Here is a 27,937-nt window from a genome sequence, read left to right as displayed (position 1 = left end):
AACTGTTGGAGCATGTGCAAAAGAGGGCCACGAGGATGATAAGGGGGTTGGAGCACCTCCCGTATGAAGACAGGCTGAGAAAGTTGGGGCTATTCAGCCTGGAGAAGGCTGCTTGGAGACCTCATAGCAGCCTTCCAGTATCTGAAGGGGGCCTATAAGGATGATGGGGAGGGACTCTTTATTAGGGACTGTAGTGACAGGGCAAAGGGTAATGGGTTAAAACTTAAACAGGGGAAGTTTAGATTGGATTTAAGGAAGAAATTCTTTACTGTGAATGTGGCGAGGCACTGGAATGGGTTGCCCAGGTAGGTTGGGAATGCTCCATCCCTGGCAGTGTTCAAGGCGAGGCTGGATGAAGCCTTGGGTGACATGGCTTAGTGGGAGGTGTCCCTGCCCATGGCAAGGGGGTTGGAACTAGATGATCTTAAGGTCCTTTCGAACCCTAACTATTGTATTATTCTATGATCCTCCCCCTCTTCTCTGCTCTCATGAGACCTCACCTGGAGTATTATGTACAGTTCTGGAGTCCTCAACATTAAAAAAGGCATGGAACTGTTGGAGCAACTTCAGACTAGGGCCACGAGGATGATCAGGGGACTGAAGCACCTCCTGTATGAAGACAGGCTGAGAAAGTTGGGGCTGTTCAGCCTGGAGAAGAGAAGGTTGCTTGGAGACCTCATAGCAGCCTTCCAGTATCTGACGGGGGCCTACAAGGATGCTGGGGAGGGACTCTTTCTTAGGGACTGTAGTGATAGGACAATGGGTAACAGGTTAAAACTTAAACAGGGGAAGTTTAGATTGGATTTAAAGAAGAATTTCTTTACTGTGAGGGTAGTGAGGCACTGGAATGGTTTGCCCAATGAAGTGATAAATGATCGGTCCCTGAAAGTGTTCAGGGTGTTTGGAACTATATGATCGTAAGGTCCTTTCCAACCCTAAGTATTCTACGATTTGCCCTTACTGAAGCCATGTTTGCTGTCACCAACCACCTCACTGTTGCCCAAGGAAGTTGTGAATGCTCCATCCCTGGCAGTGTTGAAGTCTTGGTTTGATGGAGTCTTGGGTAACATGGTTTAGTGCAAAGTGTCCCTGCCCATGGCAGTGGGGTTTGAACTAGATGAACTTAAGGTCCTTTCCATCCCTAACTATTCTATGATTCTATGATTTATGAATCAGTATAAGCAAAATAGTATGCCTTACTCTCAAGCAACCAACCATTTAAATACCCTTTCATAAAACTTTTGTAAAATGCAATTCTGAAGCACTTCTTGCTTTTCATGGTAACAGTTATTGGTTATGATCACTGTTTTACTAGGACACATTTCATACATTAGCTCCCATTACTACAAAAATAACTGTTTCTCAAGCCCCATAGCATGAACACTCCTGTATAAAGTGTCTCCTACAGCTACAAGCTACTCACCAGCCAGCCTTTCCCAGTAGTCAAGTTCAAAATTTCACTTCCTCCTAATTTCTGCTTCTGTCCATAGCAGGCACTTGGGGGCTTTGCATCCAGGAACCTCTGGGCTCTGATATCGTAGAAGAATAAGGAACCTTGCCCCGTTCCCACTGTGATGATGTGCTCGTAGAAGCTCACTGATCGAATACCTGTCAAAGGGTGAAGGGACATACAATTTGGTAAGATGGATGCTTTGGCTCTGAAATGCTGCAGCTTGATGTCTAATATTTTCTTCAAGAGGAATTACCTACTAGTATTCTCCACAACACATAAGTTTTCACACTGCTATGGAGCAATGCAGATAAATCCCAGTGATATCATTAAAACAGCATCTAAAGTTATCTACACTACTTCCCTTCTCTGAGGCCATCAGCTACATTGATGGTGCATAATAAGCAGCTTCATTCTCAGCAGGCCCCATGTCTGCCAGATATCAAAGATCATTAGCCATTTACAATCAAGATCTGTCTGCCACAAGCCTCTAAGTGAACATACCATGAGCGAGTACATGGGAGCAGACAGAGGAAAGAACATGACATTATTTTTTCTCCATGAGCTCACACTATCTAGCTACCTGACAAGCTGTGATAAGTGACTGTAAGGAAAATTACTGTCCCAGCTGCCAATAAAGTCCATTTTGCTGATCAACGGGCTATCTGTAAGCCAGTGTAACTGTAATAATCACTAGTCAATTTGCTGCTAAAATAAATCAGGCTCTTAAATTTTGAAGCTATCCCTGCTCAAATATTCTCACACAAGCACACCTTGTTCTTTGTAGCAGGTACTTTTCATAGAATCATAGAACAGTCAGGGTTCCAAAGGAGCTTAAGATCATCTAGTTCCAACCCCCCTGCCTTAGGCAGGGACACCTCCCACTAAACCATGTCACCCAAGGCTCTGTCCAACCTGGCTTTGAACACTGCCAGGGATGGAGCATGCACCACTTCATTGGGCAACCTGTTCCAGCGACTTTACCACCCTCACTGTAAAAGGCTACTTCCTTATATCTAACCTGAACTTCCCTTGTTTAAGTTTGAACCCATTCCCCCTTCTCCTATCACTACAATCCCTAATAAAGAGTCCCTCCCCAGCATCCTTGTAGGCCTCCTTCAGATACTGGAAGGCTGCTATGAGGTCTCCACACACCCTTCTCCAGGCTGAACAGCCCCAACTTTCTCAGCCTGTCTTCATATGGGAGGTGCTCCAACCCCCTTATCATCCTTGTGGCCCTCTTCTGGGCATGCTCCAAAAGCTCCATGTCCTTCTTAAGCTGAGGACACCAGAACTGCACACAATACTCCAAGTGGGGTCTCAGGAGAGCAGAGAAGAGGTGCAGGATCACTTGCTTTAACCTGTTGGTCTCGCTCCTATTGATGCAGCCCAGAATACATGTACACTGCCAGCTCATGTTAAGTTTCTCATCAACCAACACCCCCAAGTAATTCTCCACAGGGCTGCTCTGAATCTCTTCTCTGCCCAACCTGTAGCTGTGCCTGGGATTGCTCCGACCCAGCTGTAGGACTTTGTGCTTGGCTTGGCTGAAATTCATGAGGTTGGCATTGGCCCACCTCACAAGTGTGTCAAGTTCCCTCTGGATGGCATTCCTTCCCTCCAGCATATCAACCGAACCACACAGATTGGTGTTGTCAGCAAACTTGCTGAGGGTGCACTCAATCCCACCGTCCATGTCGCTGACAAAGATACTGAATAGGATCGGTCCCAACACTGAACCCTGAGGGACACCACTCATTAGTGGTCTCCAATTGGACATTGAGCCGTTAACCACAACTCCTTGTATGTGGTCATACAGCCAATTCTTTACCCACTGAGTGGTCCACCTATCAAATTGATGTCTCTCCAGTTTAGAGACAAGAATGTCATATAGAATCATAGAATCATAGAATAGTTAGGGTTGGAAAGGACCTCAAGATCATCTAGTTCCAACCCCCCTGCCATGGGCAGGGACACCTCACACTAATCCATGTCACTCAAGGCTTCATCCAACCTGGCCTTGAACACCACCAGGGATGGAGCACTCACAACCTCCCTGGGCAACCGATTCCAGTGTCTCACCACCCTAACAGGAAAGAATTTCCTCCTTATATCCAATCTAAACTTCCCCTGTTTAAGTTTTAACCCGTTACCCCTTGTCCTGTCACTACAGTCCCTGACGAAGAGTCCCTCCCCAGCATCCCTATAGGCCCCCTTCAGATACTGGAAGGATGCTATGAGGTCCCCATGCAGCCTTCTCTTCTCCAGGCTGAACAGACCCAACTTCCTCAGCCTGTCTTCATACAGGAGGTGCTCCAGTCCCCTGATCATCCTCATGGCCCTCCTCTGGACTTGTTCCAGCAGTTCCATGTCCTTTTTATGTTGAGGACACCAGAACTGCACACAATACTCCAGGTGAAGTCTTACAAGAGCAGAGTAGAGGGGCAGGATCACCTCCTTCGACCTGCTGGTCACGCTCCTTTTGATGCAGCCCAGGATACGGTTCGCTTTCTGGGATGTGAGGGCACACTGCCCGCTCATGTTCATTTTCTCATCGACCAGCACCCTCAAGTCTTTCTCTGCAGGGCTGCTCTGAATCTCTTCTTTGCCCAGTCTGTAGCTGTGCCTGGGATTGCTCCGACCCAGGTGTAGGACCTTGCACTTGTCGTGGTTGAACTTCATAAGGTTGGCATCAGCCCATCTCACAAGCGTGTCAAGGTCCCTCTGTATGGCATCCCTTCCCTCCAGCATATCAACCGGACCACACAGCTTGGTGTCATCGGCAAACTTGCTGAGGGTGCACTCAATCCCACTGTCCATGTCAGCGACGAAGATGTTAAACAAGACCGGTCCCAACACCGATCCCTGAGGGACACCACTCGTTACCGGTCTCCAGCCAGACATCGAGCCATTGACCACAACTCTTTGTGTGCGGCCGTCCAGCCAGTTCTTTATCCACCGAGTGGTCCATCCATCAGATTGATATCTCTCCAATTTAGAGAGAAGGATGTCGTGTGGGACAGTGTCAAATGCTTTGCACAAGTCCAGGGAGATGACGACAAGTGATCTGCCCCTGTCCATCAGTTCTGTAGCCCCATCATAGAAGGCCAGCAAATTGGTCAGGCATGATTTAGCCCTGCGCAGAAGGACTTGGGGGTGTTGGTTTTTGACAAACTTAACATGAGCCGGCAGTATGCGCTTGCAGCCCAGAAAGCCAACTGTGTCCTGGGCTGCATCAAAAGGAGTGTGACCAGGAGGTCAAAGGAAGTGATCTTGCCCCTCTACTCTGCTCTCATGAGACACCACTTGGAGTGTTGTGTACAGTTCTGGTGTCCTCAACATAAGAAGGACATGGAGCTGTTGGAGCAAGTCCAGAAGAGGGCCATGAGGATGATAAGAGGGTTGGAGCACCTCCCATATGAAGACAGGCTGAGAAAGTTGGGGCTGTTCAGCCTGGAGAAGGGTGTGTGGAGACCTCATAGCAGCCTTCCACTACCTGAAGGAGGCCTATAAGGATGCTGGGGAGGGACTCTTCATTAGGGACTGTAGTGATAAGAGATGGGGTAACAGGTTCAAACTTAAACAAGGGAAGTTTAGGTTACATATAAGGAAGAAGTTCTTTACTGTGAGGGTGGTGAGGCACTGGAATGGGCTGCCCAATGAAGTGATAAATGCTCCATCCCTGGCAGTTTTCAGGGGGGTTGGATCTATATGATCTTATGGTCCTTTCCAACCCTAAGTATTCTACAGTTTGCCCTTACTGAAGCCATGTTTGCTGTCACCAAACACCTTGCTGTTTTTCATGTGCCTTAGCATGCTTTCCAAGAGAATCTGCTGCAAGATTTTGCCTGGCACAGAGGTGAGACTGACTGGTCTCTAGTTGCCTGGGTCTTCCATTTTACCCTTCTTGAAAATGGGAGCTATATTTCCCTTTTCCCAGTCATCGGTAACTTCACCTGACTGCCATGATTTTTCAAATATGATGGACAGTGGCTTAGCAACTTCATTTGCCAGCTCCTTCAGTACCTATGGATGCATTTTATCTGGTCCCATGGACTTGTGCACATTCAGGTTCTTAAGATGATCTCAAACCTGATCCTCTCCTACAGTGCGCCTAAGGTCTTAATTCACACAGTCCCTGTATCTGCCTTCCAGGACTTCGGCAGCATGGTCAGAACAGTTGCTGGTGAAGACTGAGGCAAAGAAGTCATTGAGAACATTAGCCTTATCCAAATACAAGGTAGCCAGGTCTCCTGATAGCTTTCGGAAAGGGCCCACGTTATCTCTAGTCCGTCCTTTGTTTGCTAAATACCTATAGAAGCCCTTCCTGTTGTCTTTGACATCCTTTGCCAGACTCAATTCTAACTGGGTCTTAGCTTTCCTGACCTGGTCCCTAGCTTCCCGGACAATATCCGTGTATTCTTCCCTAGCTGCCTGTCCTCATTTCCACCTTTTATAAGCTTTCTCTTTCTTTTTCAGCAACTCCTTATCCATCCATGGAGGTCTCCTGGCCCTCCTGACACATTTCCTTCCGGTCAGGATTTAACACTCCTGAGCTTGGAGCAGGTGATCCTTGAATATCAACCAGCAGTCTTGGGCCCTCCTGCCCTCTAGGACTTTATACCATGGAACCTTTCTAAGCAGGTTCCTGAGGAGACCAAGTTCTGCTCTCTTGAAGTCCAGGGCAGTCAGCTTGCTGCATGCCATTCTCACTGTTCTGAGGATTCAAACTCAACCATCTCATGATCACTACAGCCAAGGCTGCCCTGGAGCATCATATTCCCAACCTCCCTGTTAGTTAGTACAAGGTCAAGCATGGCTACTCTCCTTGTCAGCTCCTCTATTACTCTATTACTTGCAGGAGGAAGTTGTCTTCCACACAATTGAGGAACCTCCTGGATTGCTTGTGCTGGACCATACCATCCCTCCAAAAGATATCAGGATGGTTGAAGTCCCTCATGAGGACAAGGGCCTGTGAGCATGAGGCTCCTCCTATCTGTCTATGGAGAGCTTCATCTAGAGTCTTTCAGATTGGGTGGCCTGTAACAGATCCCCAGAGTAATGTCCCCTATCGCTGTTCTCCCTTTGTCCCTGACCTACAAGCTCTCTGTTGACTCATCACCTGTCCCCAGACAGAGTTCCATACTTTGCAGCCTATCACTGACATAAATAGCTACTCTCCCTCCCCATCTGCCTGGCCTGTCTTCCCTAAAGACTCTATAACCTACCATTCAAACACTCCAATCATAGGAGCCATCCTACCACATTTCTGTGATTCCAACAGTGTCATATCCCCATAGCTGTGTACACATCTCTAATTCCTCTTGTTTAATCTGCATACTATGGGCATTTGTGTAGAGGCACCTGAACCAAGCTCCAAATGAAGTCGACTCATTGTCTGGAGCAGCTGAAATATCTCTGCATTGCTCCAAGCATTTATTATAGGTGCTGGGAAGTGACTGGGAGTGTTGGGATGGATTGATGGCCCCCTCCCCCAACACATCTAGCTTAAAGCTGCCTTGACCAGCCTGGCAAGTCTCCTACCAAAGCAGATCTTTCCCTTCTTTCTCAGACCAGATTTACCAGCCTCCAGTAGACCTGGTCTCCCAAATAGAGTCCCATGTTCTAAGTAACCAAACCCCTTTACTATGGCACCACCTGTTTAACCATTTATTAACCTGCCAAATGCACCTGGCATTTTCAAGGTCCTCCCCTTTAACCTGGAGGACCTATGAAAAAACTGAGCTACAGAGCCCCTAACCACCTTTCCCAGAGCTCTGTAGTCCTCCTTAATGATTCCCAGACTACTGCTGTCAATATCACTAGCACCCACATGGCCCACAAGAAGCGGGTAATATTCAGCAGGACTTACTAGATGAGGCAGTCTCTCAGCATCATACCTGATCTGAGTCCCAGGTAGGCAGCACACCTCCCTCGAGACTGGGTCAGGCTGACAGATAGGTGCCTCTGTGCCTTTGAAAGTAGAGTCACCTACTACTATGACCCACTGCTTTTTCCTGGAGACACTAGTAGAGATTCTCTTTACTGGTACATCATCTGGTTCATTTGGTCATTTCCTCGTTAGCCCCCGTAGAACTGTGAAGCGGTTCTGGGTGGGGATGTCAGATTTTGGAGGAAGCCCCTTGCTTTTCACTGTCTTCTTCTTCTTTTTTTTTTGTTTGTGTGTTTTTTTTTTTTTTTTTTTTTTTTTTTTTTTTTTTATCTCCCAGCTTCCTGGATTAATTCCCTCCTCTTTTTCTGTATGTGCTAGGATGGACGCTTGTGGCCTCTGCACAGTTTTGGCCTGGAGCAAGCAATCCTGGCCTGGAGCAAGCAGTCCAGCTCCCTCTCAGGTTCCCTGATATCTCTTAGCCTACTGACAGTCTCCTGCAGTTCAGCCACCTGCTGCAGGAGGTCCCCCAACAGTGTGCACTGAGTGCAGCCCTGTCCATTATGCAACCTTGCCTCAAGAGACAAGTCGAGGCACTTTCTACACTCTGAGTTCTGTGCTGCAGCCTCCCATTTCATCAGTTCTGTGTGGGTGCTGATGCTGGCCATCGCCAGGGCAGCCAGAGCAGAGCTCCCAGACTGGGCCCTGGCCCTAAGGCGAGTGGCTCACCATATTGCTCACCTGCCCACTCAAACCTCAGTGCCTTGCCCTCACTGACGTGCCACGCCCTGTTCACCAGGCTCCTGGTCTCTCACGCGCCCTAGGGTGTGTTTTAACCACTCAGGGCTGGTGCCGTCCCTCCAGATGCTGCCCCCTCTGAGTCAGCTGCTCATATTAGTCCTGTTGAGGAGTTGAGGCTCCCTCGGTGGCTCTTGCCACTCAGAATTGAGGCTCCTGGACGCTGTGTTTCCCCACGCTCCAGCGTTCAAGGCATCCTCTCTGGAATTACTTACCTTGGCCAAATCATCCAAACTTTTAGCACTTTACTCAGTAATGAAAACAGACTAAGAATACTACAACCAAACACTACCATGTTACAACAGCATATGGGAAGCTACAAGTTTGCAGTTGAAACAAAACATTCTTGGACAATTCAGTTATGCCATTAGATTGAGTAAAAGGAGTACATTTTGTTTTCACAAAATCTAAATCTGAAGCCTCAGCTAAACGAGGATCCACTGAAAATAGTCTTAGGGAGATTATGCATGTAGGAGTTTGCAATTTGCAATATATCCTGTCATCTCCTCTCTATTTATTATGCAAAAGGTTTGTTTTGTGTAAGCACTCTACCCCAAACAACTCTTCCACACAGATTAAACCCCACCACATCTATGCTTTCCCTTCCTGCATAACATGACATCAGGTTATAAACCCTAGGGCTTCTTAAGCCCTCTTTAAAATACCACTGTTTAAAGAAACATTCAAACAGGAGGGGAAAATAACAACTTATGCCAGCTACATCCATGTGCCAGCTGCTGTCACTAGAACTGATCACAGTAAGCTGTCCTACATTCTCAGCACTCTAACACCTGTGGACCTGGACTACTTGGGTCAGCAAATAAAACCTTACTTCTGAGAAGCAAGGAGGCTCTACATATCCCAGAAGGACATGAAGATGTAGTAGCATGTTCTACACAAAGAGTAGACACAGAGTCCGTGCTGCGCAATTTTTGTTCACTAAGTTAACATTGCTGCCTTCAGGATATGAAGTCAAGGGCACACAACATTGCATTGCATGCCAGCCAAACAGAAAGCAGTTGCTCTCGCAGATCAAGAATTAGAGTCCATGGCCTGCACTTCCCTATAAGGAGGAAATTCTTTCCTGTTAGGGTGGTGAGGCACTGGAATCGGTTGCCCAGGGGGGTTGTGAGTGCTCCATCCCTGGCAGTGTTCAAGGCCAGGTTGGATGAAGCCTTGGGTGGGATGGTTTAGTGTGATGTGTCCCTGCCTGTGGCAGGGGGATTGGAACTAGATGATCTTGAGGTCCTTTCCAACCCTAACTATTCTATGATTCTAGGAAAAGCAACACTTACAAGACGCACTAGAAAGCATTAGCTACCATGTCATGTAGAACAGACAGGGTTACATGGTTACACCAGGTAAAAATCAGCCCCAGTTTCAGTCTTACTAAGTGACAACCTTTCTCTGACCTGCTTTTGTATATTAATGATCTGAAGTTAACGTGGACTTGCCATGTTCAGCAGGTGCATTTGGAAGTGGAAAGCACATTCAGGTAATGCTTCAAAGCACTTAAAAGTTAACCCAGACTTTAGTCCACAAATCAATTAACAGCCTACTTTCTAGAGGTGCTGCACCACTCCAAGTCCCAGTGAGATCAACTGAAAGTTGAAACACTCAGTATCTTGGGAATTAATATTACTTAAGTGCCTCCACCACCATGCCAAAAAATAAAAAATAAAAAAAAAAAATCTACCTACTATGCAGAACAGAGAAGAGCACTGAATGAAGGCTTTATCCAGACATGAACTAGAGATGCCCCAGCAATACTACCTACACATAGATCATCCCCCTCAGCATGGATGATCACACACTCAAGGCAACAGCTTTCAGCCACCAGCCACCACTGGGCACCACACTTCATCTCAGTATTTCTTCCCTATGATTCTATGAAGGGTGACAGTGTAAGGACCTCCACAGAGCCCTCACTGACAGCAGGTCAGGGCAAGGGCTCTTGCTGATAAGATGTTCAAATGACAAATGTGAGCTGGTGAAGCACCTCTCCTCATATTATAGAAACTTCTACTGTATCTGAAAGAAGCAGACCCTGATATTTATCTAGACAGCACTGTTCAAACTCCAGTAACCACACAAATAAAACTTTCCTAATCTTTGCCTACAGGCATTCTCTTTTGATAACTTGCCCAATGAAGAGACGGATGTCTCTAAAAAAGGACTGCAATTTTTTAAGTCTAGGATTAATATGGTTTAAAATGGGCATCACAGTACAGTGCCTTATCATGCTTGAAAATAAAGGGTATGGGAAGAAGCTTATGGGTCCACACACCCTGCAAACCCTCACACTTGGCCATGGTGTAAGGTTCAATTGTACCTATTGCATCCACATCAGAAAAGGAAAACAGCATTCAAATCTGCACTTTTTTTTTTAAATAATGAGCTTTTGTATATTTTAAACAAATAAATACACATTGAAAATTAAGAGGCTTATTCATGGCTTTAAAATTACAAAGCAAGCATTCACTCACAGCACAGACTCTCAGTATGACAGCACAGAGCAGAAAACATGCTTTTTCCCTGTTCCCAGAGAAAAATACAATAGACAGTATTAATAGTGGTACAAAGACTGGATTTGCTTTGAGATGAAGTAAAATAGAATAAAACACAGCAAAACCCAAGTAGAAGTAAAAAGCACACTTTTAAAAGTTCAGTAATATTTCGATGGCGTACAATTTAACTGATCATAAAAGCACTAATGTTGCCTATCATTAGATTTCAGAGTTGCTTTTAAGTTTGGTTTGTTGGTTGCTCAAGGAATACTGTCATAAAAGCAAAACCTATATACACAATTAATTATTTACTCTATCACATGAAAACCCCTTCCTATTTATTAAATATTACTGCAGTCTTAATAGTTACTTCTGCAAGCAAACCATTTGAAGCACAGTTTGGCAGGTTTCTTACCACTGCCTCGTTCTTTGGGACAGACGGATTTAATGTTGTGGGAAGGCTGCCTGGGATCCAGAAAGGATACATGTGCCTGTGATCCTACTGCATACACTGACCACTCCTGACCATAAGCCAGACACACGTTCTCCCTGCAGTATGTCAACTTCATGGAAAGTAACTGGAAACAGAGGATAGACAAATCAGCACATTCTAAGAAAAGAGAAAAACATTAATAGAACAATTCTGTAAGCAATGTTCAAGGAAATTGCAGTGAAAAAAAACCAAAAGGCAGCTAAAAAATAAGTTCATCACAACAACAGAACTTTATGAAAAAAGCTACAACCTGACCCAAAGAAAAAGACAAACCAAAAAACAAACAAACAAAAACCCAAACAACAAAAAATCCCCCAAACAAACAAGCAAACAAAAATAAACAAACAACAAAAACCCCAAACAACTGAAGGAGACTGGACGCCTTATCTGTCCCGCATGACATCCTTCTCTCTAAATTGGAGAGACATCAATTTGATAGGTGGACCACTCAGTGGATAAAGGACGGGTGGGATAGCCGCACACAAAGAGTTGTGGTCAATGGCTCAATGTCCAGCTGGAGACCAGTAACAAGTGGTGTCCCTCAGGGGTCAGTGTTGGGACCAATCCAACATCTTTGTTGGTGACATGGACAGTGGGATTGAATGCACCCTCAGCAAGTTTGCCAATGATACCAAGCTGTGTGGTTTGGTTGATATGCTGGAGTGAAGGAATGCCACCCAGAGGGACCTTGACACGCTTGTGAGGTGGGCTGATGTAAAACTCATGAAGTTTAACCATGCCAAGTGCAAGGTCCTACACCTGGGTTGGAACAATCCCAGGCACAGCTACAGGTTGGGCAGGGAAGACATTCAGAGCAGCCCTGTGGAGAAGGACTTGGGGGTGTTGGTTGATGAGAAAATCACAGAATCACAGAATCCCAAGGGTTGGAAGGGACCTCAAAAGATCATCTAGTCCAACCCCCCCGCAAGAGCAGGGTAACCTACAGTACATCACACAGGAACTTGTCCAGGCGGGCCTTGAATATCTCCAGTGTAGGAGACTCCACAACCCCCCTGGGCAACCTGTTCCAGTGCTCTGTCACTCTTACAGTAAAGACGTTCTTCCTGATGTTAACGTGGAACTTCCTATGCTCCAGTTTACACCCATTGCCCCTTGTCCTATCACTGGATATCACTGAAAAAAGCCTAGCTCCATCATCCTGACACCTACCCTTTACATATTTGTAAACATTGATGAGGTCACCCCTCAGTCTCCTCTTTCGCAAGCTAAAGAGACCCAGCTCCCTCAGCCTCTCCTCATAAGGGAGATGTTCCACTCCCTTAATCATCTTTGTGGCTCTGCGCTGGACTCCTTCCAGCAATTCCCTGTCCTTCTTGAACAGAGGGGCCCAGAACTGGACGCAGTATTCCAGATGCGGCCTCACCAAGGCTGAGTAGAGGGGGAGGAGAACCTCTCTTGACCTACTAACCACACCCTTTCTAATGCACCCTAAGATGCCATTTGCCTTCTTGGCCGCAAGAGCACATTGCTGGCTCATGGTCATCCTCCTATCCACCAGGATGAGCCGGCTTCACTGTGTGCTCGCAGTCCAGAAAGCCAACCGCATCCTGGGCTGCATCAAAAGGAACGTGACCAACAGGTTGAAGGAGGTGATCCTGCCCCTCTACTCTGCTCTCATGAGACCTCACTTGGAGTATTGTGTACAGTTCTGGAGTCCTCAACATAAAAAAATACATGGAACTGTTGGAGCAACTTCAGACTAGGGCCACGAGGATGATCAGGGGACTGAAGCACCTCCTGTATGAAGACAGGCTGAGAAAGTTGGGGCTGTTCAGCCTGGAGAAGAGAAGGTTGCTTGGAGACCTCATAGCAGCCTTCCAGTATCTGACGGGGGCCTACAAGGATGCTGGGGAGGGACTCTTTCTTAGGGACTGTAGTGATAGGACAATGGGTAACAGGTTAAAACTTAAACAGGGGAAATTTAGATTGGATATAAGGAGGAAGTTCTTTACTGTTAGGGTGGTGAGGCACTAGAATGGTTTGCCCAGGGAGGTTGTGAATGCTCCATCCATGGTGGTATTAAAGTCGAGGTTGGACAGAGCCTTGGGTGGCATGGTTTAGTGTGAGGTGTCCCTGCCCACGGCAGGGGGGTTGGAACTAGATGATCTTAAGGTCCTTTCCAACCCTAACTATTCTATGATTCTATGAACCTAACTGAGATGATAAAGCCTGAAGCCAAGTAGCATTCAAAGAACAATGGACATTTTGGTAAGTTATTTTAGAACTTTTTAAGCTGCTGTTATTTTTTCAGCAGCTCTCAACTGAAAAAGATTGCCTCATATACTAGCATAGGTATGTCTGGGTTTGATCTGCAACTACACTTATTTAAGTGCAGCTTCCTTTATGAACAATGATATCCATTATACTCTATGGAACTGGTCACTTCAGCTCACCCAGAACTGGCAGAAAGTTAAGAACACCTCCCACCCTCCAAAATAAGGTGAGTGGGAAGTTTCTCTCCCCAAGTTCTAATTTTTATGACATTTCATTTCACATGAAGCTTTTCGGTGTTTTACAAGTGCTGCTGCTCTTTCTTCAAGCATTTAAAGGAGACGAACAGTGAACAGCCTTAACTGATAAGCAATTTTTGAAATTTACCACCAACAAACAGAAAAGCACCTTTGATAGTGTGTGCTCTGCTTTCCAAAGATGAAAATACCCGTCTAGGGACACAGCTCCCAGCTCCTATTAAAAAAAAAAAAAAAAAAAGTACGTTAGTTTCTGTATTATAGATGTTCTTATGTCCTTACAAACTCACATTCTCTACTAGGCATGCTGCATGCTCCAGATTGAACTCATCTGTAATCCTGTATATGCTTAAGAAAACTTTTCATTTGATACTGATCTTGATAGAACACAATATAGCACAAATGTGCCAGCTAGAATAAGAATTAATGAAACAGTAAATAACCAAAAATAACTTTCTAAAATACAGATCTTATTAGACAATCAAATAATAAATTATTAGACATTACAAGCTGGGCTTGGTAATTCTCTGCAGCAGCTCCCACACTGATTCTGGCCCTGAAGTAAACATTTATTTCCAGGTACTACTCTACTGAAAAAGCTACACTGGCTCCATCACAGCAGATTAACAACTACAGTGAAAAATAAAGCCTGCAGGAGGAGTACCATGCTTCTGATAGCACACCCACCTTTGCTTCAGAACTCCTCTATTCTTTGAGGGCAGAAAGAGAAGTAGTGGGGAATGAGTTGCTACTCCTACTTACCCCAGTACAATTCATCTCTAGTAATCAACATGGGGGAGGTTAATATTTACTGTTTGTCAAACACCAACAACACCAAAGTAAGCACTTTGTGTGTCAGTCACCTCACTTGCTGAGCAATCCAGTAAAAATTCAGCCATCAAAACAGCAACTGACTGAATGTTAGCTGGTCTTCACAAAAGGTGAAGGAAAGCAGCAAGAGCACTCAAGAGTGGGATTCAAGCTGCAAGAGGCGTTTTGGTGCTTCATCTGCTTCTTGTAAACATTTCTGGTCTCCCCTTCTTATGGTACAAGTCTAAATTCAAACCCTCAGGTAAACCATTCCTTCTGAAAACAGGATTATTATTATTTTTCTTTCTACTGAACTTCAAACACTTGGGGCAGAAGCTGACATAGAAGATAAAGATAACTATCTCATGAGAAAGAGGATCAGGGAAAAAAATAGGTTGCTTCTCTGGTATATTTGATTTAATTACTTTTTTTCTTTTTCTAATATATACAGACAGTTTCAGGATTTCTCAACTGTCTTGCTTATCTTACTGACGTTGTTCTTATTGTTGAAAGCCAATGCTCGGACTTTGCAGTTGTCAGGATTGGTGTTCTCCTTTGGGATATCCTTCAGAGCCCTGTGTGTTATGTGGGCATAGACAGGAACTTGAGAGAGATTATGTCTGGCATCACTTTTGGATAACACATCCTCTGTGACTTCCCAGAGACCCATCGAACCATCCCGGGAACCTGAATAAATAGTCCATAACAGCATTTCACATATACATAATTCCTCTTTTTTAAAAATTAACTGCAATAAACAGTAGTGTCTGAAAGAAAGGATACTATTACTATTAATTTAATCTAATTGAACACACTGTTGGTGCCTATACATTAATTATTAAAACCATTTTATTAAATTATAAAAACCATGATTTTACTGAACTCTAAAGTTCATGACATTGTGAATTCATTGTCAACTGGTTTGTCTACATGTTTTCCAAGCAACTAGATCACCTCATCTGTTTTCAAAATGATGCATCAAAAAACACAATCCTATACAACAATCACCATTAGAGATTCACATGCAGAATAAATTCAGAAGCAACTGAATAGCCTATGCGTTCAGCCTGGCTTACCAAAACTGAGATTGACAGAGTCCGTTAAGCCAATACAAAAACCTCCAAGAAAACTGAGTTGGGTTTACACCAATTTTGGATCATTTGATTTTTGCCAGTATGCTTATGGATATGCACACACACATTTGTGAACTGAACAGGAAGCCATTTCAAACCATGATTTGTACCAATTTGTATCAAATCTATTTTTAAAGTTGTTTGGGGTTTTGTTTTGATTTTTTTTCCCTGCCTCTTATTTAAAGAATGTAACACAAGAACTGAGGCCAAAAAAGCAAGAACTCACTATTTTTCGACTGAATTTAAAGATATTTATCAAAAATATGAATCAATAAGAGCAACAATACTGGATGAAGAAAGCTGAATGTCTTTGGTTCATAGATCAACACAGACTTAATCCAAGGTCCTAAGGCAACTCACTTCTAGGCTTGGACAGATTTAGCATGTACCTAAATTTCTTCCCTCCACAATGTGAAAAATTTTTTTTTTAAATGCAGATATTTGAGTTGGAGAGTTGCAAGGATCGACTTTTATATTAAATTCAAAAATCAAACTCCAGGATTAGCTTTTTGTTTCTGGAAAAAAACCAACAACACCCCCCCCCCAAAAAAAAACAAAACAAAACAACAACAAACCAACAACGTAACCAAACAAAAAAAAGCCTGAACTAACAATTCAAGTATTTGATTTTTATATGAGACTGCTACAATTTTCTGTCACCCGCAGTTTGACACCTCCCTGTATGGAATACTACACCCTGTCAGCACAGACAGTAAACTACTACATTAATGCAACAGCATATTAGTATTGCCACCTTTACTGAAGTAATACTTTATGAAGTTACACTCATTATCAAACTAGTAACTAGTTGTTACTAAAAAGTCAGTAACTGACCTTTTTTATTACACCCTTCTGTATTAAATACCATAATATGCATGCATATATATATACACACACGACTTTACTGATAGCTTGATAAAACAGAGTTTTCATTAATCACTTTCATAGGATTTCAGAAAACCGATACTGCTCTGCTGTATTCTGAAGTTATTAAATGATAACAAACACCTCTCTAGAAATTATTCTTGTGTGGAATCCTTCCCTTTAACTCACTGTGTTTAGACACCTTCTCATGGCAACATCTACTTTAAGGACAGTAGTATTCTCTCTAATACTAGGAAGAAAAGAACTCTAAAATCAAATGCACACCAGGGCCTTACAAATAGAACAAAGAAAAGCATTGTACTAAGACCAGAAATACTTTAAATAGGTAAAGTAGTTCTGAGTGTTTTCAAAGGCCTTGATAAAGGTGCTTCTGTAAGACCTATCAAGTGCTGTACGTAATTTATAAAATTCGGGGGGGGGGGGGGGGGGGAATTACTTTACCAGAAACAGCCACAGTATCACTGATCCATGCAATTGAAAATATCCAGTCCTTATGTCCATTCTAAAAAAATAAAAAAAAAAAAAAAAAAATTAGCTACATACGTATAATTTTTATTTCCCCAAATTCACATCCCTACTATAAAAAGTAGCCAAAACATTATGTTTACAATATATGACCTAGAGATTAATTTTTCAAGACTATTAATTCAAGAATCTTAGCAGGTGAGAAACCTGTAGAGAAAAAAAGACCATAAGGCTCTAGTTCTGTTTGAAAAGCTGAAGAGTTGCAGCAGCACACAAGCAACAAGTCATACAAATCTTCAGTCAGGCCTTTCTGCAGCTGGTTATCTGCTACAGCAGAAACTCTGACCTGACCTCTGCTGTTGTAGTTAACATCTGTTAACTCCTGAATCAAAACTGAGAAATAAGAGGAATGCTTACAGGACACCACTATACTCATTTCAGTCTTTTTAAGACTGGTGTAATGGTTTAAGCCCAGACAGTAACTCAGAACCATGCAGCCACTTGCTCACTCTCCCCCTTCTTTCCCCTGCCGCTCCTGGAAGGATGGGGAGGAGAATCGAAAGAATGTAAATCTCATGGGTTGAGAACCCAGCTGAACCCCGGAGAACTGTTTTTTTTTAAAAGGACTCATGATGTTTCAGAAATATAAGTAGCACCAGAGTCTAATCAAACTGCCATAAGCCACTGGGTTAGAACTAATCCTCAAAGCCAAGTTTCACCTCTGGAATAATACATAAGCTGCACTGAAGAAAGGGAAAATTTGAACAATTTGTCTCTTCGATTTCTCAAAAGAGCTTTTTCATTAAAAGTGGTTTCAGAGTTCATCACAATTAGACTTTAACAGTTAAGATTCTATTACATTTTCAGTGCTTAAAAGTAATCTGAAGTAGACCTGAATGAGGGTGAGGAAGAAGAAATCTCATTCAGAACCCTGAGAATCATCTCTCATGTTTATGTACTCATACTTAAGATATATTGTCAAAAAAGACAACTTAATCAGGAATGTTTTCAAGCTTTCAGAAATTCACTCTCCACTACAAGACTCCCAAATCTAAACCTTGACTCTGACATTAGACACTTCAAAGCAGTAATTCTTGTGACAGAATAAACTTTCCCCAAATATTCCCACTTACATCTCCCACACAGACAGGATTGAGTGTAGGCAGACGATAAACTGCAAGACTGTTGGGGTTTTCTCCACCAGTGGCCAGAAGGGTCCTTGAGGGGTTGAGCTCAACGGCATGAATACCACATCCCTGCTGGTTCACCATGCTGACTTCATGATCTTTCAGAATAGGAATCTTGGTAATTTGACCAGTCTGGACATCTACTACAAATAACTGGGGGAAAAAAGCAGGAGATGTAAGAAATTATCAAACAGATAAGAAAAACAAAATGGTCAAAAGTCCTCCCTATTTTGAACTGATATTCTTTAAATTGGAATCCACAAATGCTGCAAGTATGGCTGAAAAATGCATACATTCCTTCTTAAAACAACTACACTAACTTAATTACAGTAAGCTTTATTTTAATCATCCCATTTGGTTTGCATAGCACTGGAACAGAGAAATTTGTCATGAGAGGTTTCCCATTTAACAAAACCCTCAAATCTAAAACTTTTCTCTGTTCAATACTGTGACAAAACAATATTGTTTTCCAGTTTCCCTGTACGACAGCAAGAGACCCACCTCAAAACAGGCAGTAAGCCCCAGGGGGCTTAGCACAAGTCTCATGCCTCCCAGATAAGATACTTACCATGGAGTTCTGGCTTTGACAAACACTTTATAAATGTATATAACTGGAGTTTATTTTCTGGTGATACACAGAGAATAGTAACTAAATATAGTACTGCCAGTGCAAACATCTAAAAAAGATATCCAACTACATATCTCATCCTGCAAAAAGACTAGAAGTCGAAGCTCTATGTCACTGTCCCCCCCTCAGCAGAAAACTCAGGTATAAAGCCTTACAACTCTTCAGACAGACATGATTATACCCATAGTTATGTCAGTTCAAACATACACGACCATTACAATCTAAACCAAAACAAAGGTTTACATCACTTGCCAAAGCCCACTTTCATTTGGGAGGCTCTTGTGCTGGATCATTTCACAGATGTTCAGAGCACGGCTGCACTAACAGTATAACACTAACAGGTATAACAGAGGGAAAATGAGTGAAACAAGGAAATAGAGGATCTGAAGCTGACTTGGCTCTAAGGAAAGTGATATAGAATCACAGCTCAGGATTATAATTAAATTACATCCTCCCACCCCTTAAGTTTGTTCCTTCTATAACCGAAGAACATTGTCTCAAAGCCTTCAGAAGTGAAGTGAAGATGAAGAAGACAACAACAAAAAAACAACCCAAGAAAATTCAGCGCAATTTTAAAAATACACACCTTAAGGAAATTGTTCTGAAATCCTTTGTCAGACATTTCTAGAAGGACAGGAGAGAAATCTAGAGGTTCTCAGAGAGGAGTTATGTATAAGTTGGTTTTGGTGAACTCTCACAGACTGGAGATAAGTTGCTTTAATAAGCATCAAAACCCCAAGAAAATTTAGCAGCTTATCTATTATTCTTGGTGTACTGAACTAGCAGAATATGTCAAATCAAAACTTGATAAAGTATGGTATGCTAAACTCATTCTGCAGAGAAAGCCGAAATCCATTCATCACTGTGTGCCGTGTCTAGAATTATACATTATCTTCAACATGCAACTGATCTTCCTCTGCAAACAGCAGTCTTGCACAGATAACTGTTCCTACAGGGACAGAATTTTCATGTTTAGTTCTCTATTTTGCACATGGGTGTGGGGTCAGGCAACAGCTGAAGTGCAGCTGTGTAGGAGGGAGGCACTCCTCACTTCCCCCCCAAGCCTTACAATGCAGTTCCCTGCCTGAGACAGCTGGTAAAAACATGATGCACACAGCAGCCCCTCTGCCCTAACCATGTCCCTGAAAATTAACACCTGTACTGTAGGATAAGGACCCATAATTCCTTCTTCTTTCATCCTCCCTTGTCATAGAATCATAGAATAGTTAGGGTTGGAAAGGACCTTAAGATCATCTAGTTCCAACCTCCCTGCCATGGGCAGGGACACATCACACTAAACCATGTCACCCAAGGCTCTGTCCAACCTGGATGTTAACACTGCCACAGATGGAGCATTCACAACTTCCCTGGGCAACCGATTCCAGTGCCTCACCACCCTAACAGTAAAGAACTTCCTCCTTATATCCAATCTAAACTTCCCCTGTTCACGTTTGAACCCGTTACCCCTTCTCCTATCACTACAGTCCCTAATGAATAGTCCATCCGCAGCATCCCTATAGCCCCCCTTCAGATACTGGAAGGCTGCTATGTCTTCATACAGGAGGTGCTCCAGTCCCCTGATCATCCTCATAGCCCTCCTCTGGATATGTTCCAACAGTTTCATGTCCTTTTTATGTTGAGGACACCAGAACTGTACATAATATTCCAAGTGAGGTCTCACAAGAGCAGATTAGAGGGGCAGGATCACCTCCTTGTCCTTCCCCATGAGTGCATATCATGTTTTCCTCCTCAGCATTTCCTTCCAGCAGAAAATCCCAATTCCCTCCCCTATCCTCCTTCAACTACTGGAAAAATCAACAGTTAAATACCTAAGATTAAGGCTTGCAAGTGTCATTTGCAGGTCTTAAAGCTGGTACCAGAAGTGCTAATTATGTAAATGAATACACAGCTCAGGATGTCCAAAGACTTAGGAAAACTGTGTTTCACCCGTAAGAGATTCACACTTCAAAGAGCATCTCAACAGGTATGAGGGCGGAAATTAAAAACCCTTCTCCAGTCTGACACCACTGTCATACATCCATGTTTCATACTAGGTGAATAAAAACTTACAAATTTGCAAAATTCCTTTAGCCAAACTCTAAACCAATTGGGCTGAAAAGGTAAAGAACTTGGAAACGCATGATGCTGAAGCATCAGACCCTCATGCTTCTGCCCTTGTTCTTCAAACATCAACATATTTTTCCTATAACAAGTTTACAAATTAAAATATTCTCAGAAGCAATAACAGGACATATTTCTTGTAGTGCTTTCATCTGCTTGTACCCCACTCTAATCCATCATCAGCCCTTGAATTGCTTTGTCATTTCTTCACTTTCCTCCTCCAGTTGCACAGCATTACTGTAACCAGAACAGCAACTGCTCTTAGGGCAAGAAATTTAATACAATTAAGGGATGGGCTTTGTAGTTTCAGCTGTAAAGTTTTAAGCAGCAACTTCTTCCCTTGCTTGGTAAGGAACCTGGCACACTGGGGGCAGTTTAAAAAACAACCACTGCCACCCTAGAATGAAATAAGCAAGCACTGTCTGCATATGCTAAGACTTTTGCATCAGCTGGGGCAGGACAGGAAGCCAGAAGCTCACGCTTGCAAGCTGCACCACTGATTGCCAAGAAATCTTCCCTGTAAATCCAGCAAACAGAAGCCAAATTAAACCAAAGAGTTGTTAGACACTTCTAAAGCCAAAAAGGGAAAAATGTTAAGAAACAAGACAGGCACCCAGCTAAGAATGCAGAAAATTTGAATAACATGACACTACAGTAAAAGCATAAAATATCTGACTGCTTGTCGTGGTTTAAGCCCAGCCGGTAACTCAGAACCATGCAGCCGCACATTCAATCCCCCTTTCTTCCTCCCCCCATTCCCAGAGGGATGGGAAGGAGAATTGAAAGAGTGTAAATCCCAGTTGAGATAAGAACAGTCCACTAACTAAGGTATAATACAAAACCACCACTACCACCACCATAATAATAATGATAAGGGAAATAACAAGGGAAGAGAATACAATTGCTCACCACCCGCCGACCAATGCCCAGCCGGACCCAAGCAGTGATCTGGGCCTTCAGGGTAACTGCCCCTAGTTTATATACCAGGCATGATGTGCTGTGGTATGGAATACACCTCTGGCTAGTTTGGGTCACGTGTCCTATCTCTGCTTCCTCCTGGCTTCCCGTGCCCCTCCTCTCTGGCAGAACATGAGACTAAAAGTCCTTGATCAGAGTAAACATTACTTAGCAACAACTAAAAACATCAGTGTTATCAGCATTGTTCTCAGGCTAATGTCAAAAACATAGCATTGCACCAGCCACTAAGGAGAAAAATGACTGCTACAGCTGAACCCAGGACACTGCTTTTAAAGAAGTGCAGCCAAAACCAGCATACAATGACAAATCTGAAGAAAACAAACAGACAGAAATTAGCCTACTTCCAAGCAAACTGATACCTTTGCTGCTCTAAAGGACATTTGCAAATAACTCCAAAGCAGCCTGGCCTCTAAGAGTCTTGACAAAGTCCTGATAGCTGAACTATACAGTTGCGGTTTTTTTTTCTTCCTTTATCTCAAGCAGGAATAACTTCTTCAGCTACTCATTATACAGAAACTGAAAACCAGCCACAAAAACTTTTCCTGGATGCAGTAACCCCCCCACAACCTCCAAACAGTGAACTGTGCATATTTGTCCCTTGATTTTAAGCTTTGCACATAATTTGTTTCTTCCTGCTAGTAAAACATATGCATGTCAGCCATTAGCTTGCCAAATAACATCCAGGATTTACCAATCCACAATTGCTTTGGGTGTCTGCCAGAAGTCCAAGGACCACACTTCATCTGTGAGAAATGGAGAATATCATGCTCTCTGCAGGACAACCTTGTTCTGACAAGGAAACAGGCTGGATGATATGACAAAGACATCCCCCCCACACACACTTTTTTTAAAGCAACTGAGATGTACAGCTTGCAACAGTGTTATTACTTGAGGATTAAGGCATGGTTAAGTACTACTGTTGTCATAGCCATGAATCTTTACAATCTAACCCTACTTTTCACATCCCATGAGGTTACTAGCTGTATGTTTATTTTTATTTTGGCTTGCAGAAGTGGAGAGAAGTCATTTTAGCAAATGGCTCCCATACAGTTACTATGTGGCTGTCCCCTTTTCAAACTGCTTATGGTCAAGTTAATCAAGAAACTGCCCCACTTCATTGACTAAGGAACTTCATTAATCTGTCAAAAGTAAAGACTATGGCAAGGAATCAAGTACCTGAGAATCAGAGTCTGAAATGCAAAATTCATCCTTCTCTTGTATACAATACTGAGAGCAGAACGGTTTGCCAGGCTCTTCTACCTAGTCTAGTTCCATTTTTTGACCTGCCTTTCAGCAACAGTTGAGGGGGAACAAACAAACAACAAAACAAAACACCAAATAAGTGTTACCAATTCATTAAATATAAGTGCCTTTCCAATGCATCTTTAACTGAAAGCACTGACTTTATACAGTGAGATTAAAAACCAAGCCTATGAAATGCCATTTCAAGGCAGCACATAGATTCTTACGTCCTCCGCTGCTGCCACAGCAGACAGAACAGCAGAGGACCAGGCAGCCCTACCTTTTAGTTGATCATACAAATCAATTGGAACAAAAACAAAGGGTACCACCCTGAGCCACAGTATGCTTTTATTACACAAGGATGGATTTAGATTTACCAGGCTGTTGTGGTTTAAACCCAGCTGGCAACCCAGAACCACACAGCCGCTTGCTCACTCCTGCCTTTCCTCTTCCTGCTCCCGGAGGAATGGGGAGGAGAATTGAAAGAATGTAACTCCCACGGGTTGAGATAAGAACAGTCCAGTAACTTGGTGGTCCTCCTATATCATCGTCTAATCCTAGGCAAGAATTGAGCTGGACCCTGCTTAGCTTCCACAATGGGACAAGATCAGGCGTTCTCAGGGTAGTCACACCATAGGCAAAACATAGAGAGCATATGCAGCAACAAGTTGTTTCCCAGCAAGAGGAGCAAGGTGCTTTCAAGGGCACTGAAAGGATATTCAGGATCTTTAAATCTTCCAGAATCTACTCCCACTGTAAATAGTCTGGTGGGGGAGCAGAGGCTGTGAGCAAGTCTGCTCTCCTGAACTCCAGGGTAGCGAGCTTGCTGTGCACCCTCCTCACCACCCTAAGGATCTCAAACTCCTCCATTTCATGGTCACTGTAGCCAAGGCTTCCCTCCAGCTTCACATTCCCTACGAGCCCCTTCCTCTTGGTGAGGGCAAGGTCCAGCATAGCCCCCCCCTCCTTGTTGGTTCCTCTAGTGCTTGGAGAATGAAGTTATCATCAACGTATTCCAGGAACCTCCTAGATTACTTGTGCCCTGTTGTGTTGTCCCCCCAACAGATATCAGGGGGGTTGAAGCCCCCCATGAATACAAATGATTGTAAATGCAAGGCCACACCCATCTGTCTATAGAGAGCCTCATCTTCTCTGTCTTCCTGGTCAGTTGGCCTGTAACAGACCCCCACTGTAACGACCCCTGTCCTCACTCTCCCTTTAATTCTGACCCATAAGCTCTGAATTGACTCCTCATCCATCCCCAGGCAGAATTTTGTGCACTCCAGCCAAGCCCCAAATGAAACGTGGACTCTTTAAGCTATCAAATTGGTATGTCTCCTTTCCCATGGAGATCAGAACATGCATTCATATTGGCACAAAATCTACTCACAAATTGTGCAGTACAGGAAATGCAAGTGGGTAATGGCCTCACATGTCCTTGAAAGGGTCCAAAGATATCCAAACAATCCATGATATAAACATCTGAGATGTGAGCAGTGGTAAGTGAAGCCAGTGAGTTTACTTGACTCTGAACTCATTCCCAGGGACAAGACCACATAATCAGGCACTCTACCTTGCTGTGAAACTCTGAAGCACTACTAGTTAATGGGCACACACTTGGATATCCTTGAATGTGTTCACTGCCAAAATCACATTTGTCAGTTTTTATTTGTGCCTTGCCCTCTGTGTTTAATGTCAGGAGGATGGCAGACAGTTAAACCATGTGGACAGATGGCAAAGGATGAAGAAGTGAGAGACTTCACCTGCTAAAGGGCATCTCTACCACCCACACCATATGTGGCACAAAAAAATACAAGACTGAAGACAGACACATGCAGTTGACAGAAAGACAAATACTCTTGAGACAAGAAACGATACCTGGCTATTTAGTCATAAGCCACTGAAAGAAAGGTGGAGGCATCAATTACAGGCATCAGAGTGTCCTGGGTTTAGCAGTAGCAGTCAGTTTTTCTCCTTCTTAGCAGCTGGTGCAGCACTGTGTTTTAACTTTCAGCCTGGGAACAGAGCTGATAACACGGATGTTTTTAGTTGTTGCTAAGTAATGTTTATTCTGCCTAAGGACTTTGTGAGTCCCATGCTCTGCCAGGGAAGAGGGGAGGCTGGGAGGAAGCAGAGACAGGACACCTGACCCAACCTAGACAAAGAGGTATTCCATACCACAGCATGTCATGCCCAGGGAGGTAAATGGGAGTTAGCTAGAAGAGTACGGGCTCTCTTCGGGGGGGGTCGAACTCGTTTGGTGAGTGGTATTGTATTCTCTTCCCTTGTTATTTTCTCTTATCATTATTACCATTGGTGGTAGCAGTAGTGATTTGTGTTATACCTTAGTTACTGGGCTGTTCTTATCTTAACCCGTGGGAGTTACATTCTTTCGATTCCCCTCCCCATCAGTCCAGGAGTGGGGGGGGGGGGGGGGGGAGGGAGGGGGAAGAAGAAAGAGGGAGAAAGGGGGGGGAGTGAGTGAACGAGCTCTGTGGCTCGGCTTAAACCACGACAGTTCTTTCTGGCGCCCAATGTGGGGCACGAGGGGTTGAGATAACGACAAATCTGACCAGAGTGTGTCATTGTTTTACATTAATAGTCACTCATCACAATGCTGATTTATTGGCTCTCAAAGTTGTTCCTCTTGATCTCACAGTTTCAGTATATCGTACCTTACTTAGAGCCGGTATTTGCTGTGTTAGTGTTTATCGGCTGGGGGCCTTGGGCTAAAGGTTCTTGTCTCATTGTACTTTATTATAATGACTTGTAATACAATAGAATCATTGATCATGAAACTGATCTGGCTTATGTTCCCAGTGTGGTCACCACCTTTATACTTTGGGAGGTATATAATAAAGGTGCTTAGCAATTTCACATCTTTTTTCTCCTTCTTGGGTGGTCAACCTGTGAAGGAGACATTCTTTTACCCTCCCAGCCCCCCTCTCAGACCATTTACAGCATCATTTGAGAGTTCTGAAGTTATTGAATGGCCTTTTAATACTGTTGAGACCCATTTGCTGATTGTGATGGGGATTACCATGTTGGCATGCATACAGAGTGTGCTTTGCCCACGACCATTTCGTCTGATTTCAAGAGTTAAGCAGAGTCAGGTTTGGGCCTTGTCTGGGGTTAAAGGATGATATAGGAGGACCAAGAGATTTTCCCCGAAGCTGGACAGCCATGAGTGGCAGGGTGTGCGGGATAGTATGGGCAAGTATCTAGGTCAGTGGGCTCCTCCAGTACTTTGGAATTTCACCACCGAACAAGTGCAAAATCCGGAAGAATTAGTAAAACACTTAAATGAGGTGTGTGGTCAGTCTGGCCATACCAGAGACAGACAAATCACAGCAATGTGCTGGGGCTTGGCCTATGCTTACAGGGCCTTGTTCAACACTATCCAGCACCTTCAAAAGGAAAAACATTTCCCAGCATCCGAGGGCAAAGCAAGAGTCAGCACAGCTACCTCAGCGACAAGCACAGCAGCTACTCAAACTTTGACTGCAACAGACAGCAGGGCTACCCCAGCTCCAAGCACAGTAGCTACACCACCCCCAGTGACAAGTACAGTCCATACTCAAACCACAGTGAAAATCACTGCAGCTAAACCAGAGGACAAATTTGTACCAATATCGGTTGCCCCTGTACGCAAGAGAAAAAGCAAAAAGGAGGCAAGAAGGGTGAAGCAAGATGAAGAAACAATGTATTCACCACCTGGTCCAGAATCTGAGGAGGAGACATCATCGCATGACAACGAAGAAGAAGAAGAAGAAGAAGACGAGGTGACTTCTCGACCTCAGACCTCAATCGAGCAATGAAATATGCAAAAAGATTTTACCCGTCAACCAGGGGAGCACATCATCACCTCATTACTCCGATGCTGGGACAATGGGGCCGATGGTCACAAACTAGAAGGTAGGGAATCCAAGCAGCTGGGATTACTTGCTAGAGAAGGGGGAATTGACAAAGTAATTGCAAGAGAGAAAAAGTCCCTCAGTCTTTGGAGGTGGCTCTTGGCAGCGGTGAAAGAAAGGTTTCCGTACAAGGACGATGTTATGAGTCGTTCGGCCAAGTGGACTTCTTTAAACAAAGGCATCCAGTCTCTGAGGGAATCAGCCGTCGTAGAAATGATCTATCACATCAAGCCCAATAACGGGGATATACCCATAGTCCCAGATGAAGTCGAATGTACACGACCCATGTGGCGAAAACTAACACAGAATGCACTGTCATCATACGCCCATTCATTGGCAACAGTAACCTGGAATGACATAGTACCATCAACAGTGGATGAAATGATTCATAAACTCCGAGAGTTCGAAGACAATCACACCCCTTCCATCATCTCAGCTGTGGAAAAACTGTCCCAGGATCTCAAACAATTGACGGATGATCTATCTGATTTATCCAGCTCCTTACATGTACCAACACACGTCTCAGCTATTAACAAAAGGCGTCCTATTGTTCGAGAGAGAAGATACAGGAGGTATACGCCACGGGCCACCCTATGTTTTTTTCTGCAGGATCACGGAGAAAACATGACGAAGTGGGATGGAAAACCTACTTAAGCTTTGGAGGAATGGGTGAGTGAATTGAAGAGGGGAGAAAGGGCCAAGACTGATCATCCCATGAGAGCTGTGGCTTCAGTCTCTGGTGAGCAGGTTCCCAGATGGAGCGGAAGAGCTGACTTTACTCCAGCTCCTGTGATAACGAAGAATAATCCCTTTCAACATGACTTAAGTGTTCAACGTTGTGATGACTATTAGAGGGGCCCTGCCTCCAGCCAGGTGGAGGTAGGGGACAGTCGGATTTACTGGACTCTGTGGATCAGATGGCCTGGCACATTCAGGCCCACAGAAGT

The 27,937-nt window shown here is 43.9% G+C and overlaps 1 protein-coding gene across 2 annotated transcripts in view; it reads right to left on the bottom strand.

Moving 5' to 3' along the window:
* The window catches only part of LOC136006175 (DDB1- and CUL4-associated factor 12-like), a 68,339-nt gene that overhangs the window by 13,885 nt on the left and 26,517 nt on the right, over positions 1-27,937 (bottom strand). For both annotated transcript variants that reach the window (XM_065664205.1, XM_065664206.1), the window contains 6 exons: positions 18,054-18,260; positions 16,897-16,957; positions 14,931-15,124; positions 13,779-13,844; positions 11,061-11,223; positions 1,424-1,608 (listed from right to left, as the gene is read on the bottom strand). In XM_065664205.1, the coding sequence (XP_065520277.1) occupies positions 1,424-1,608; positions 11,061-11,223; positions 13,779-13,844; positions 14,931-15,124; positions 16,897-16,957; positions 18,054-18,260 (876 nt within the window). The remainder of the gene's footprint in view (positions 1-1,423; positions 1,609-11,060; positions 11,224-13,778; positions 13,845-14,930; positions 15,125-16,896; positions 16,958-18,053; positions 18,261-27,937) is intronic.

Source organism: Lathamus discolor, assembly GCF_037157495.1.
Source record: "Lathamus discolor isolate bLatDis1 chromosome W unlocalized genomic scaffold, bLatDis1.hap1 SUPER_W_unloc_1, whole genome shotgun sequence".
NCBI classification, from domain to species: domain Eukaryota; kingdom Metazoa; phylum Chordata; class Aves; order Psittaciformes; family Psittacidae; genus Lathamus; species Lathamus discolor.
This window is presented reverse-complemented; position numbering and strand designations above follow the sequence as displayed.